The following is a 12,725-nucleotide window of genomic DNA, read 5'->3' as shown; positions in this document are numbered from 1 at the left end:
ATCGACATACAGCAACAGCAGAGTGACACCGTACATAATACACAAAATATATAAAAGTACAAAAAATAGTGCACATAATTCCCACATAACACATTCATCAGTAGAATCATAATTTTGGTCTGCTTGAATACAGAATAAGTTAACTCTAGGAATATCTTTGCATTTTTATCACTGAGCCACAACCACATTTTAGGTAGTGTTCATATATCAATTGTAGTTTGTAGGTTCAATCTTTGACCACACCGTTACACTTCAATTGGTGCCATCTCCTTCATTGGCCTTGCATCCAAACAGTATGACATAATAGTGGTAAAAAAAGCTATTGATACTTTGCAGTAACATCACGTTTTGAAAGGTTCTGCGTGTAATTTTATGTGTGAGAGACTTGTTTAACAGTGCAAATCAGCTCATCTGTTTTAATTCCAGCTAAACCAGCTCTTTCTGGTCATATTGTATTAAATTAAATTAAATATCAGATTAAAGTCTAAATCGAGCTACAGAGCTTCAGACAGAGCAGTGCAAACAGTTAGCATCACACCCCCAGGGGGTATTGTTGATGACATCAGCTGCAACCTATCAATATAAAGCTTCTTGTGTTATGAACCTTTTATACAAGGCAAAGTGATGCAAATAGGGCAAGCAGTGTGGACAACTTGTCATTTTGGTCATAACTGCGTTCTACCAGTCTTGCATTTTGAGCGAACATTCTATAGTCTGGTCTACTCAACTAGAACTACTCAACTTAACATCAACCATAACATTTTAAAGACAATGTTTTCAAAGACCATTAGTAATTTGGGAGGCAACACATAAGGAACGTGACTGAATTACATTAAATAGAACCTCCTATAGAAAAGTATTTAAAGCTATTTAAACATGAAATTTTACACCAATGTTCTCAACCTGTTAGAACGTGACACCATCCATAACTGACCGATTAGGATTTCACAGTGGCATTCATAAAGGCATTTTGCGTTATGCATGTGATATGACTTTACAACATAATCTTGTAATTACCACATATCTCATATTTATCTTTTCCTCATGTGTTTCTCTGCCTCCTCCTCACTCTCCTCCTGCTCTTGTGATTGGTCTTCAGTCTCCACTTCACTCTCTCTCTCCTCTTGGCTTCCTTCGCCCCCTTCATCCTCTTGCTCCTTCTCTCCTACCTCCTTTTCCTCCTCCTCTTCACGGTTCTCTTCATGCTTGTCTCCAGTTAGTGTGGGGTCAGGAGCTGGTGAAGTCCGGTGTTTGCTCCTATGCTGCAGTGCTCTGAGCAAGCAGAAGAGGGCGCTGCATCCGATGAGAGTCCACACTAACAAAGGAGCAGGTACACCTTGTACCTGGGACCGCATCCACCTCACGGCACGGGCTAGTTTGGCTTTGGACGCCCGACGGGGAGAAGAGGAGTCCTGCAAGAAACACAGTAAGTAAATGTTAGCAATCTGTCTTCAAAGCTATTATTAGTAAATGTACCATAATCACAAAACTAGACATACCTACAATGAGATACTATATTATATCTTTTAAAAGCTTGTCAAGAGAATTTTTACTACAGTAAAGCAACATTATTTCAAACCAAAGGGTAAGTGGGTAATGGGTAGGACGTTATCACTCCCCTGGGGCTATATATACTGATATTTGTGGCCACCATTCTCCAAGCTGGGTAGTACTCGGTTACTTTTACTCAAGTGCATTTAGTTAAGAAACTTTTTTTTATACAATTTTATTTTCAGGAGTAGTTTTTAGACAATACTTTTGCTCATGTTAGAGTACTGCTACACTGTTAAATAATTTACTCTAGTGGAATTAAAGGTTTTGGTTTCTCTTCCCACTGTGAGCAAGTTTACAAAAGTTTAATGCTAACAACATTAAATTACTTGAACATTTCAACGTTTCTTGCACTACTTGTTCAGATTTTATTTAATTTTTCAAATTTTTCTGTCCATCTTTGAAAATACCAGATTACATTCATTATTTAATGTTTTGTATCTCCAGTTACATCAACTACAAATTCTAAATTAGACATTATGCCCAGAAAGTATAGTCATACTACTGACCTTGTAGTAAAAGTACTCTTACTTCAGAAACATATTACTCAAGTACATTTTTTGGGTACTCTACTTACCTCTAGCCATTCTGTACCAACAATCTCTCCAACCACCGCAAATCTCATTCACACAGGCAACTAGTTAATCTGATTCTGCTTACCTTGAGCCCATGTTGGTTAAGCATGCCCTCTAGAAAAGCATTGCCCAGGTGCACTGTGGGATAGAACTCTTCGTCATAGACCCGCCTCCACCAACGCTCTGGGTATGACCTGTCAATCAACAAAACAAAACTCAAAAGTTGCGCTAAATGCTAAAATGCAGTTCCTAGAAATGAACCTACCCATCAGCCTTGGGCTCTGTAAACCAGTACTTGTAGCGATGTGCTCGCAGGTAGGCAGGAGGCTGTTGGTGGAACGGGTACTGCTTGATATCAGACTGGATCAGCTCTATCACTGTAAACACACACATTAAAAGTGGTACATGCAAATTGGTGGAGCAGACTTGGCAAATAATAGTTCCTACGTCTGTGCCCTCACTCAAATCCTAATGCTGCACAGAATCATAAAATACAAAATTGAGAATCTACTTGGAATATTTTTCAGCCCCACTATGAAACATTTAAAGGTACTGTACCTGACCTCACTCACTCACCTTATGGATTCTGAGCATCCTAATTATTCACCATGATGAGTTTATAAGCACTTTTCATAGCTTTCAGACACCAGTGTGGAGTTTTGCAGTGACAGTAAAGCTAAGTAGCATGCTAATGTGCACATCCTGATTATTGGACAATAAAATGCTTTCTAATTAGATGCGGACAGTACATAGCACACTTATTTTGACCTCAAGACCTGTTTTTACAATGTATTTGTACTGCGGCAAAACTAATTTTGTTCAAATACATGAAAAAAAAAAAGGGTAGAGGCCCTTTGCAGTAACACCACACTGGTGTTCTACATGTATGTCTATGACAGAGTGGTTATCAGTTACCATGGTGACACAATGTGTCACCATGGTAACAAACCATTGGCAAACACTGCCAAAAAGTTTTAAAAATCAAGAAAAAAAAAACATTTTCAGGAACCTGGGATCAATACGAGCATTCATGGTCCCCTTTGGGACGTTTGATTTTGGACAAAAGAAGTGAGAAACTGTTGGCTAATGCTATCTAGCTTGTGACTAATCTGAAAGCGACTTCTTTAAACAGCACAAATCAGGCCACCTATTGTACTTCCAGCTAAGTCAGTTCTTTCTGGTCAGATTGTGTTAAAATAAAGCTCAGATTAAAGTCTCACCTGAGTAATAGCTTCAGACAGAGCAGTGCCTACAGTTAGCATCACACCCTCAGGGAATATTTCACATCAGCTGCAAAGTGTCAATAACATTTTACAGAATTTGGGCTTTTCCAACCCAAACATTTTGGGCACTAAAATTGAACTTTTCACGCATGGTATACTACAGTATAATCACTTGATTCTTTATGTAAACCTGACTTTTTGTAGATAAAAAAAACAAAAACAATGCAATGGGCCATACCATCTTGTTTGCCTTGTAACAGTCTGTGCATGAGGCTGCTGAACCAGGGTGACTGCTGCTGAGGTCCCAGGGCAGCAAACCACATCTGCCAGTCCAGGCGGGGCTGGTGAGGGGTCACCACAGGGGGAGGGCCACTCATGTTCCCCGGTTTGTACATGAACTCTATCTCCTGTTAAGGACAGCACAACACATGAATCTTTTAAAAGTCATTGCAACTAACAAGCTAGCACTTTTCTTTCTTATTTCTTATTGAAAGATGGCAGTATAATCACATAAAAAACATATAACGTTGCCAAATATTAAAAAAGCCAGGGTTTCCCAGGAGAATTGTCATTTTGTAGTGTCTACCATATTGCAACACTGGTTTTCTGCACAGACACAGTAAAGGGAGATGACAGACACTTCAAACACCACAAAAAGACATATTTAAGGTGGAACTAAACACAAAATCCACCTTTTCTTGCTACTAAACTGCGTGTGTGGTGTTTTAATAGGATTATCTATTGTTTTTGGCAACTTTTGTATAAACTAGGTAAATTTGCCACTTTGTAGGTGTTTTTTGTTCAAAAACACCTAAATCTAAGTGTGCGCTGCCTTCCGCGGCCTGCAATTCTGCAATTTCCAATACTTGGTGACATCAAGCAGGATTGTTCTGATCACAGCCAGGCATTTCTAATTACAAGCACCTGGCTGCAGGGGTGGAGTTTGAACCGCTCCTTCCCGTCACTCTCTCCTTTAGTCCTCCAGGTACAGCCCGGTTTAGTTGCTCTGTTTGAAATGTGGTTGTGGGCACAGTTCAGACGTCAAAATGTTATTTACTTTTGTTTTAATGCGATAAGAATTAGTGTATTTTACCACAATTTGCAAAAAAAACAAAACAAAGCTTGTCTTACCCGCCATGTGATTCCATCATTGCTGCCCTCGATGACAACCTCAGGTCGCCCCCCCACCCCGGTCATGCGTCTGAACAGGCCATAGGAGTTGACCAGCTGATAGCGGTCCACCAGAGCATGGGCTTGTCTCACTCCAGGCCACAGGTTTGCATGGGAGTCATACTCTATGTAAGTGAAGGGCACCTGCAACAGAAAACCAGCATGAACTACAAAATGCTGTTTATAAAAAAAGAAAGAGGATGAATCGGTGAAACAAACCATGTTTACCAGACAATGAACGCGTGCCTTACTTTACCATCAATTATATAGTTTATACAGAAGTCATCCGGACAAATGTAATGAATTTTTTATGCCATTTTAATCTCATATTTCAATATTTTTAATACTGAAACACACAATAAAGTACAATACACAGTTCACTACTGCATTTAGCCATAAAACAATGGAAACTTTTCATATTTACCATATTTTCCAGACTATAAGTGGCGCTTTTTTTTCCATAGATTGGCCGGGGGGGGGGGACTTATACTCAGATGCAGCTGATGTCTTATATGTGAAATTATTAAAATATATAATTTCATATCTTTGTTATTGTCACACTGGCAACCACGCGAGGGCACTCTAGGCTGTGTACCAGTATGACAGCCGCCCAGAAGAGGCACTTCATCTACTTCCAAAGTTGACAGAGTTCAGAAGCGACAGAAGATGAAGAATTCAATGGATTTAGTGATTTGGAGTTAGCTCGACAGTAAACTTGTTAATTAAAGCATAAAAAACAAGCTATCTGATTAACTGCTAATATCTTACATACCAGGCACTTACTCAGTTTGTTGTCCATGCTTCATGTATCTGAATAAATATAAATGTGTTATGTTAGCGTGCTGTACTGCAATTCAACCTATTATTCTCTGTTTTATTGTTATAATTGTAACTTGCCTTTAAAAGATAAAATGTCTGTTCTTGATCTCAGATTTTGTAAAATAAATTTCCCCAAAAAAATGCAACTTATAGTCTAGTGTGACTAACCCGTATATGTTTTTTTCTTCATTGTTATGCATTTTTCCGCTGGTGCTGCTTATACTCCGGAGCAAAGTATAGTCCGGAAAATACGGTAGTTTAAAATATCATATACGGTAGTCGTTTGATACATATCCTCTTTCTGGCAATGTTTTAGGAGTTTTGAAATAACTAATAAATTAATCAAATTTAAAAAAGAAGAATCAGTAAATGTATAAAGCATGTGTGTGAACTTGCTAAGCTCATTTTTATAGCTTTAAAAATGTTAAATTTGGTTCATGTAATTAACTCCATGTGCTTACCAGACTGATGGTGAACATTGCAACAGCTGCAGCTCCAAACAGTGTCCACTGCAGAGTGCCTCCCAGCCTCCGGAGGAACCCTCTCACACACGCACACCTTTAAATATAGGACAAGACTTGTGTTCTTTCTAGGGAAGGGCAATATATTGGTTCCAATATCAGTAACGGCTTTTGCCGTATTGGCTGATATCAGACTACTGAGCAAAAATGAAACAGAAGAGCAATTACTCTAAAACTATCCCTATAGGGTTCATGCAGCTCCCGTAATTATTTTTATATCCCAGACAAATACATTTTGCTATTTTTTTTAACCAATGTCAAAAGTTAATTAGTGAGCTTTACTTTAATTTTAAAAGTGAAATATTGGTAAATATCCATTACCAACAACAGCAGCAAACAAAAAGAAATCCACATCAGACCACTCTAGTTATTTCAGCACTTAATTTCTAGAGGACAACAGTTTCCTAAAGCTCTGGTTTTGGATTCATAATCCATTCTATTGTGTCCCCTTTTTAAAGAGTTTCAATATGTGAGCAAAGCCGATTACCTATGGGGTAACAAATGCTTATAAGATCACAATAGAACACATATTTTAGTAAAATGAATGGGAAAATTACTTCATGAACAGAAGGATGTTGAATGCTAGAAAACATGACGTACTGACCTGAACATGGCAGTTATCATTTCCCATGTGAGAGAAAGGACCCCCATCCACACACAGGGGATGGTCACAGCCTTCAGAAACTGGTTGAACTGGTGGTAAGTGAAAGCTTAAATAACAATGAACAGTTATTATTGGTATTCAAACAAAATGGTGCATATGACCTGCTGGCTCCACAAACCTGTCCTGGAAGTAATGCTTTTCTTCTGTGAGTCAATCTGAAGGTCAAAGCAGACAACTGTGCCAAAAACGAGGAGTGCCCAAACCAAAAGCTCCAGTATGTATGCCACCCAAGACCAAAGCCTGGACTCTGAACATAAGAAATAGAATTCGAATTTTTACAATAATATTTTCCACTTTAACAGAGTTGCGTGCAAGGGTAGTATCATCAGCTTCCTATAAAATCTTCTTTGAGCTTAACCATGTTATAATGGTTTTGTCTATAATGGAGTTCTATTTAGATTGATTCATGCGTGTTTGAGTAATCCTGTATTGTACTACAGTCGATGTTGATGCTCAGAAAATTTCCTTTGCACTCAGTGGTTTACACCTGAGGTGTCGTAACATTTTTCAAACTTTTTCTTCATATCAAAACACACAAAGCAGTGCCGATCAAGAGCCATAGACTGGTGGTCAATACAGTGGATAATTCAAATATGAACATTTATATTTCATATTGGATTTATCGGGGTAGATTTGTAACTTGCAGTAAAAAAGTATTGCTTAAAGCGATTCACCTGGAAGCCTGGGGGCCAAGAAAAATTGGTCTGATAGTTTGGACATGCATAGGTTAGGTTATTGGCAGTTTCTCATGTTCCAGCGCACAGCTCTTTATTTATCTCAAATTCACTGAAAAATTCAGTAAGAATGAGTTTTCATCATCAAGTCCTTAGAGAAATATTGGCATATACAATTAAAAAAATAAATAAAATGATGTGTATAATAGATTATTATTAAAGATTACACTGTCAATGCATCGTTAGTTTCTTACCCTTATGGCTGGTCTGGTAGGGTTTGCGTATCCAGAAGTGAATGTGCTGGTCGTCCAGTAGAGACAGACACAGAGTTAAGGTCAGCAGGTTGAAGAAGTTGTAATTTCCAGATAATATTATGAGAACTTGCAGAAGGATCTATGGGTTAAAACATTTCATTACTTTTGTTATACTAATGGTAAAAAACAGGGCTCAGAAAATCTTTTGAAACCTGTAGATAGAAGGAGGCGATACGGAGTCTGCGCAGTGGACTGAAGAAAAGTGGAGGAACAGCGATCTCTATAAAGAAGGTCCCCACCACGCTGAGCTTCTGCCACCACACGGGGAGCTGGTGAGCAAACCAGGCCAGAGGAGTGGGGATGCATTGAGTCTCATAGTGGTAAGTCAGAGCTGCACAAAAACAGACAGGAGTCATGGCTAATGGTTTTAAACAGTGGGTTTAAGACCGACTCACAGTGGCAAAGGTATCAGCGCTGGTACACAGAATAATTCAGGTGTTATTTATAGATGTTCTTACCTGAATCAGTTTTGCATGTTTATCTTTTAATACCTCTTTTAATCCCAATGACTTAGGTTTAGTGCAATATTTTGTCTGGGATCCAGAATGTACGCTTCTTCAATACTTTACAAAGATGTGTCTGGTCATCGATGAATCTCCTCGAGTTCAGATAGGTGTGATTAACAGGTTGTTATATATATATAAAATATATTATATAAATAAACATTTAATATAAATAAACACAGATGTTATATGTTACAGATTTTCAGTGGACTAGTTTTATATTTATTTTAATGATTCTGGCAATTAACTAAATGACACACCAAGCCTTCAATCTGCTCCACTCCACCTGATATTTGGGCACGACACATCTCTTGTTTAGAGCTCCACACCCCACACTCTCAGCAGTAGCACTGACACGATTTTGCTAACGCTACTGCTGCATTAAGAACAGGGGCGAGATATGGCCCTAGATCTTAAAATCAACACACCACCACCTGATCTTTTGTTACTCCTAAAAGTGTAAATGCTTGTGCCTTACCGGTCAGACCCCACCAGGTCGGACAGCGAGAGTTGAGTTTCACCACTCCAGATGCAAACATAAGCCTGAAGAGCAGCCAGCGGACCAGCCAGAAGGTGACCGTATCGTGATCCCTGACCGAGCGAGAGCCCCTGAGCACTGTGAGTGGGGCCACTAGGATACACAGGAAGCCAGTCTCCAGGAGCAAGTTATCCCTGGAAACACAAGCAACCGTACAGATGTGCAAAGTCAACCAGGAAGACATTTGCTTGATCCTAATGCCCCCTGTCACTGGCTGGTAAGTCGCTGTCAGCCAGACACACCCTGCTACTTTTACCTCCCAACCAATCCTCTCTAGTTCTAGTCACCCAATTCTGGAAGATGCCGTGGATGCCACCATTGTCATATGGGTTGTATTATTTTGTATTAAGTTCGATAAGGATTACAAAGCCGTTTTAAAGCTTCCCAGAGGATAGGAGCATTGTTGACTTGTTGAACATTTTACATAAATCAACTTATCATATTTTAGTAGCCAAGCTTTTCTCAAACTCTCCATTGAAATAAATGGGACTGCATGCTAAACCAAAGTGCCACCGCAATAAAAGTGCAGTTTAGTAGCATTTAGAGGCAAAAGTGAGCAGGGCAAATAAGGTCAATAGATGTACTCTCCCTCTTATCTTCCCACTGTTTCAGTGGCCTGTTCCAGCACTCCTTCATGCCACCTTCTCCACCACAGCAGCCGTTCCATCAGCCTCCTATGCCACCCCATCTCCGTATCTAGATTTTTTAATTAAAACATGTGAACTGAAGTATGCTGTTGTAGAAAATTTTAACTTCTTGGCTTGCTTCTGGATGTCAGCATATCCCAAAACTACCCCTTCACTACTCCCACACCATATTTTATTGTAATTTCTAATGGTGGAATGTAGTGCATAAAGCAGATGGTGCTTTTGAGCAAGGCAGGAACCAGCAATAAAATCCTAGGACTCACCACTGGAAGTAAAGGAAAACCTGGCCAACCTGAAAAACACAAGCATATGATAAATCACCACATTTTATCTTAACTATGCCATACAACTGCACAATATATTGCAATCACAAAAAAACGCTAATTAAAATGACAGCTATTATCAAATCACAACGGCTGCAATTTATGTAAAGTATTTCCTCTGTAAATAACAAAATATGCATTTATGGAAATTACCTGCTAACCCTGTAGTTTAGACCTCTACAAACATGTTTGGAAATGCATGGGATGGATTCTAATATTATTTAGAAATTCAGTCTTCTCAAATATTTCAATATTTTTGGATTATTACAGTGGCAATTTTCAGACAATCAAACAAAAATGTGCGAAAGTGTGCCTGTAAATGTCTTGGTTGAGGTTCAAGTATGGTATCTCACTAAACAACAATGAGCTGTAAAATCAAATGCAAAAGTGCAGACATACAACTTTATGACCTTATTCAACACTTCCAGCCCTTTGGAATGGTTATATTATGGACAATATACTAGATATTCTAGTTTTGTATAACTCCAGAACAGGTATTCCAATATTATAAATATTTCAATACATCTCCCACCTCTACTAAAACATGTCTGAAAAAAGACAACTTAAGATATTTCCCTCATTATATGTAATACCTGGTACATGGACATATAGAGGGCCCAGAGGCAGAAGAAGACCACACTGTCCCTGAATGTCTCCATCAGAGTAGCAGTCAGGCTCAGGGCAGCCCCCAGCAGACACAGCAGCTCCATACAGCTGTGAGTGTCCAGACCAAGGTGAGGGCCCAGCCACAGCAGAGAGGGGGAGGTCCAGAGCTGCTCCCATAACCCCTTCCCACTGTAACGCAGTCTCCAGCGCGCAGGCAGCAGGCCATCGTTACCATAGAGACCTGGGTGAGACAGTAGCAAGATACAATTGGTGTTTGTTAAACCGGCGTATATGATGTCATACTCTCACATGGGGCAAGAGACAGTTGTTCCTTTATTGTGTCGTATTTCATAAGAACAATTTAACCTGATCATTTCTATGGTTGGAGGCTATTCAACTTGTTATTTATAAAAAATATATATATTTCAAAAAAAGCATTTCATAAATATACTTTTTTGCTGCCCCCAACTGTATTAAATATTATTGACCTATAGAATGTTGCACCAAAACCCAGTAATAGAAAACTGAACACATTAATGGTAAGTTCACAAACTAAACTAGAGTGACCAGACGACTTGCCTCTCTTTTGGTTTTCATGCACAGTAATTAATTAAGGCATTTGTCGCCGTCCCACAAATTTGACCCACCTCTTAATTACATGAAAGTTATCTATAAAAACAAGGACAGCAGGTACAAGAACAGTGCAAGTCTTTCCCTGGGTGAAATTTAAAACATTTGCGAGTCATATTTTCTTACTTATATTGGATCTAAACTATAAAAATACTTATTAACTTTAACATGAAAGCTTAAATTTCTCATCTTTCCAGATCCCACCTTTACTGCTTTAAACTGATTCTACACAAAAACTAAAAATGCCACAAAGTTGAAGCTTATATAAAAATGTACCCCATTAGACTCTGGCTTATGTTTTCTGGAAAATATCTTAATTTTTTAGGTCATTTTTTCACTACATGTGAAATCCAAGTTTTCAAACTGGCATTTAAAGGGTTAAGTATATATTGATTTTGAAGATTATATTAGAGCAAGGATAGAGGTACGGGTCATCTATGATTTCACAGCTGTTTTTGTAAGTGGATATTTATGTCCTTAGGGTCCTATATGTGACTTTTTTTTTTAACTCTGAGAAGGGAGAACACCATTTCAGCGGTATCATTAAAAGTATTGGAATATCAAGAACAGTAGCATTGCTTGAGTGAAAATGCAGATCTTATTAGTCTAAAATCAGGGTCATCATAAAAAAGTGGCTGAATCTGGGTGTAAACTTTTCAATCATACTGCTAGCCTAGCTCCAGCAGCAGCAGCAGCAGCACAAAGCGGAGTGCACCCACCTGGAATCTGCACATACAGAGAAACAAACGCGGACAGATACATGACCGCCATACACCACAGGAACATGCGCCTCGGTAAAACTATGCCCCCCATGTTTGAGTCGATCCACCGGGCACACAGGACCGACACTCCCCGCTATAGCTCCGGCCCGTGGTCCTGCAGTAGCTGCCAGTGCCTGTTCCTGTAGCTGCGGGCGCGGAAGGAGCAGGAGAGGAGCGCGCGGACTCTGACACGTAGCGGCCGATCACAGCACGAGGTCTATGCGCAAAGTGACCGCGAGATGGAGCCAAAAGACAGTGTTGTTTTCCGGCGTGGCGCGTTTTCTACCGCTTCATGACATCACAAGGTGGAACAGAGCATTTTGAGCTTTGGAGATGTGGGCTGTGGGTGTTTTTGATGAGGTAACAACATTATAGCATGGCTTAAAGCTCATAAGAGACAACTAAATATAAATAGGCCTATACTATAACACTTCTAACGAGATCAGTAAAAAGAAAGTTATTAATTGAAAGACGATGCTGATTGATCATTTAGGCCAATTTGAACATACTTCTTAACGGACCTCTATGAAATGAGCTATTATTTTTGCCAATGCTCTATGAAATGAGTTGTTTTTTTTTAAATAAATCACCAAATGTTTAGTTTAAATCTATTCACACAAGACTGGTTAAAAGACATTTATTTTAGAGTGCAATAAACTTGTCCCCAAATAATGAACTGCAGACAAAAATTTTATAGTACAACCATCCAGGAAAAACATACAGATTTTATGGCAATAGCTCAGTTAGAAAGCTAACCCATCAGTATATACATTCCAGTTTTAGACAGAAAATAGTACAAACAGCTCAGATCAAAGTACCATATATTGCCTTACCATATATTATACAGAAGTTCTCCAGGTGAGAGGGTGCATGTTATAAAAATATATTTCAATAAAACCTACACCATATATTTTTTGTGGCACAACTGTTTTGGACGAATGAAGAAAATCGTTAAGATTGGCAAGAGAATTAAGACTTGACACAAGTTCCAACAACAGAAATCTAATTAATCTGTAAAGAATTATGACAAATTAAGATAAATATCATTTCAGTGTGCTGGAAATACTTTATCCTATGGAAATTCCAGATGCTGGACCAAATTATCTAAAAAAAAAATGAAGAAAATAAGGAACTAACCACTTAAAAAAATAAGATAATATTATGACTTAAAAAATGTGTGTCAATCCCTAAAATAGATATAAATAT

At 38.7% G+C, this 12,725-nt stretch overlaps 1 protein-coding gene across 1 annotated transcript; it reads right to left on the bottom strand.

Moving 5' to 3' along the window:
* Positions 1 to 11: 11 nt before the first annotated feature.
* Positions 12 to 11,744, bottom strand: lmf2a (lipase maturation factor 2a). The gene is made up of 14 exons (XM_033968335.2): positions 11,478 to 11,744; positions 10,116 to 10,369; positions 9,463 to 9,491; positions 8,493 to 8,686; positions 7,664 to 7,842; positions 7,452 to 7,590; positions 6,642 to 6,770; positions 6,464 to 6,569; positions 5,800 to 5,896; positions 4,481 to 4,663; positions 3,588 to 3,756; positions 2,392 to 2,503; positions 2,212 to 2,320; positions 12 to 1,412 (listed from the first exon to the last, which is right to left on the bottom strand). The coding sequence occupies exons 1-14, from the start codon at positions 11,569 to 11,571 to the stop codon at positions 1,032 to 1,034; spliced, it is 2,175 nt and encodes a 724-aa protein (XP_033824226.1). The 5' UTR covers positions 11,572 to 11,744; the 3' UTR covers positions 12 to 1,031.
* Between the last annotated feature and the right edge of the window lie 981 nt (positions 11,745 to 12,725).

Source organism: Periophthalmus magnuspinnatus, chromosome 6, assembly GCF_009829125.3.
Source record: "Periophthalmus magnuspinnatus isolate fPerMag1 chromosome 6, fPerMag1.2.pri, whole genome shotgun sequence".
Classification (NCBI taxonomy): Eukaryota; Metazoa; Chordata; class Actinopteri; order Gobiiformes; family Gobiidae; genus Periophthalmus; species Periophthalmus magnuspinnatus.
Note: the sequence above shows the minus strand (reverse complement) of the source record. Positions and strands in the feature narration are given on the sequence as shown.

Coding starts and splice junctions, on each gene's coding strand:
- lmf2a (XM_033968335.2), bottom strand. CDS start 11,571: ATGGGGGGCATAGTTTTACCGAGGCGCATGTTCCTGTGGTGTATGGCG. Junction 6,570..6,641: donor AAGCATTACTTCCAGGACAG/GTTTGTGGAGCC, acceptor TTGTTATTTAAG/CTTTCACTTACCACCAGTTC. Junction 2,321..2,391: donor ACAGAGCCCAAGGCTGATGG/GTAGGTTCATTT, acceptor GTTGATTGACAG/GTCATACCCAGAGCGTTGGT.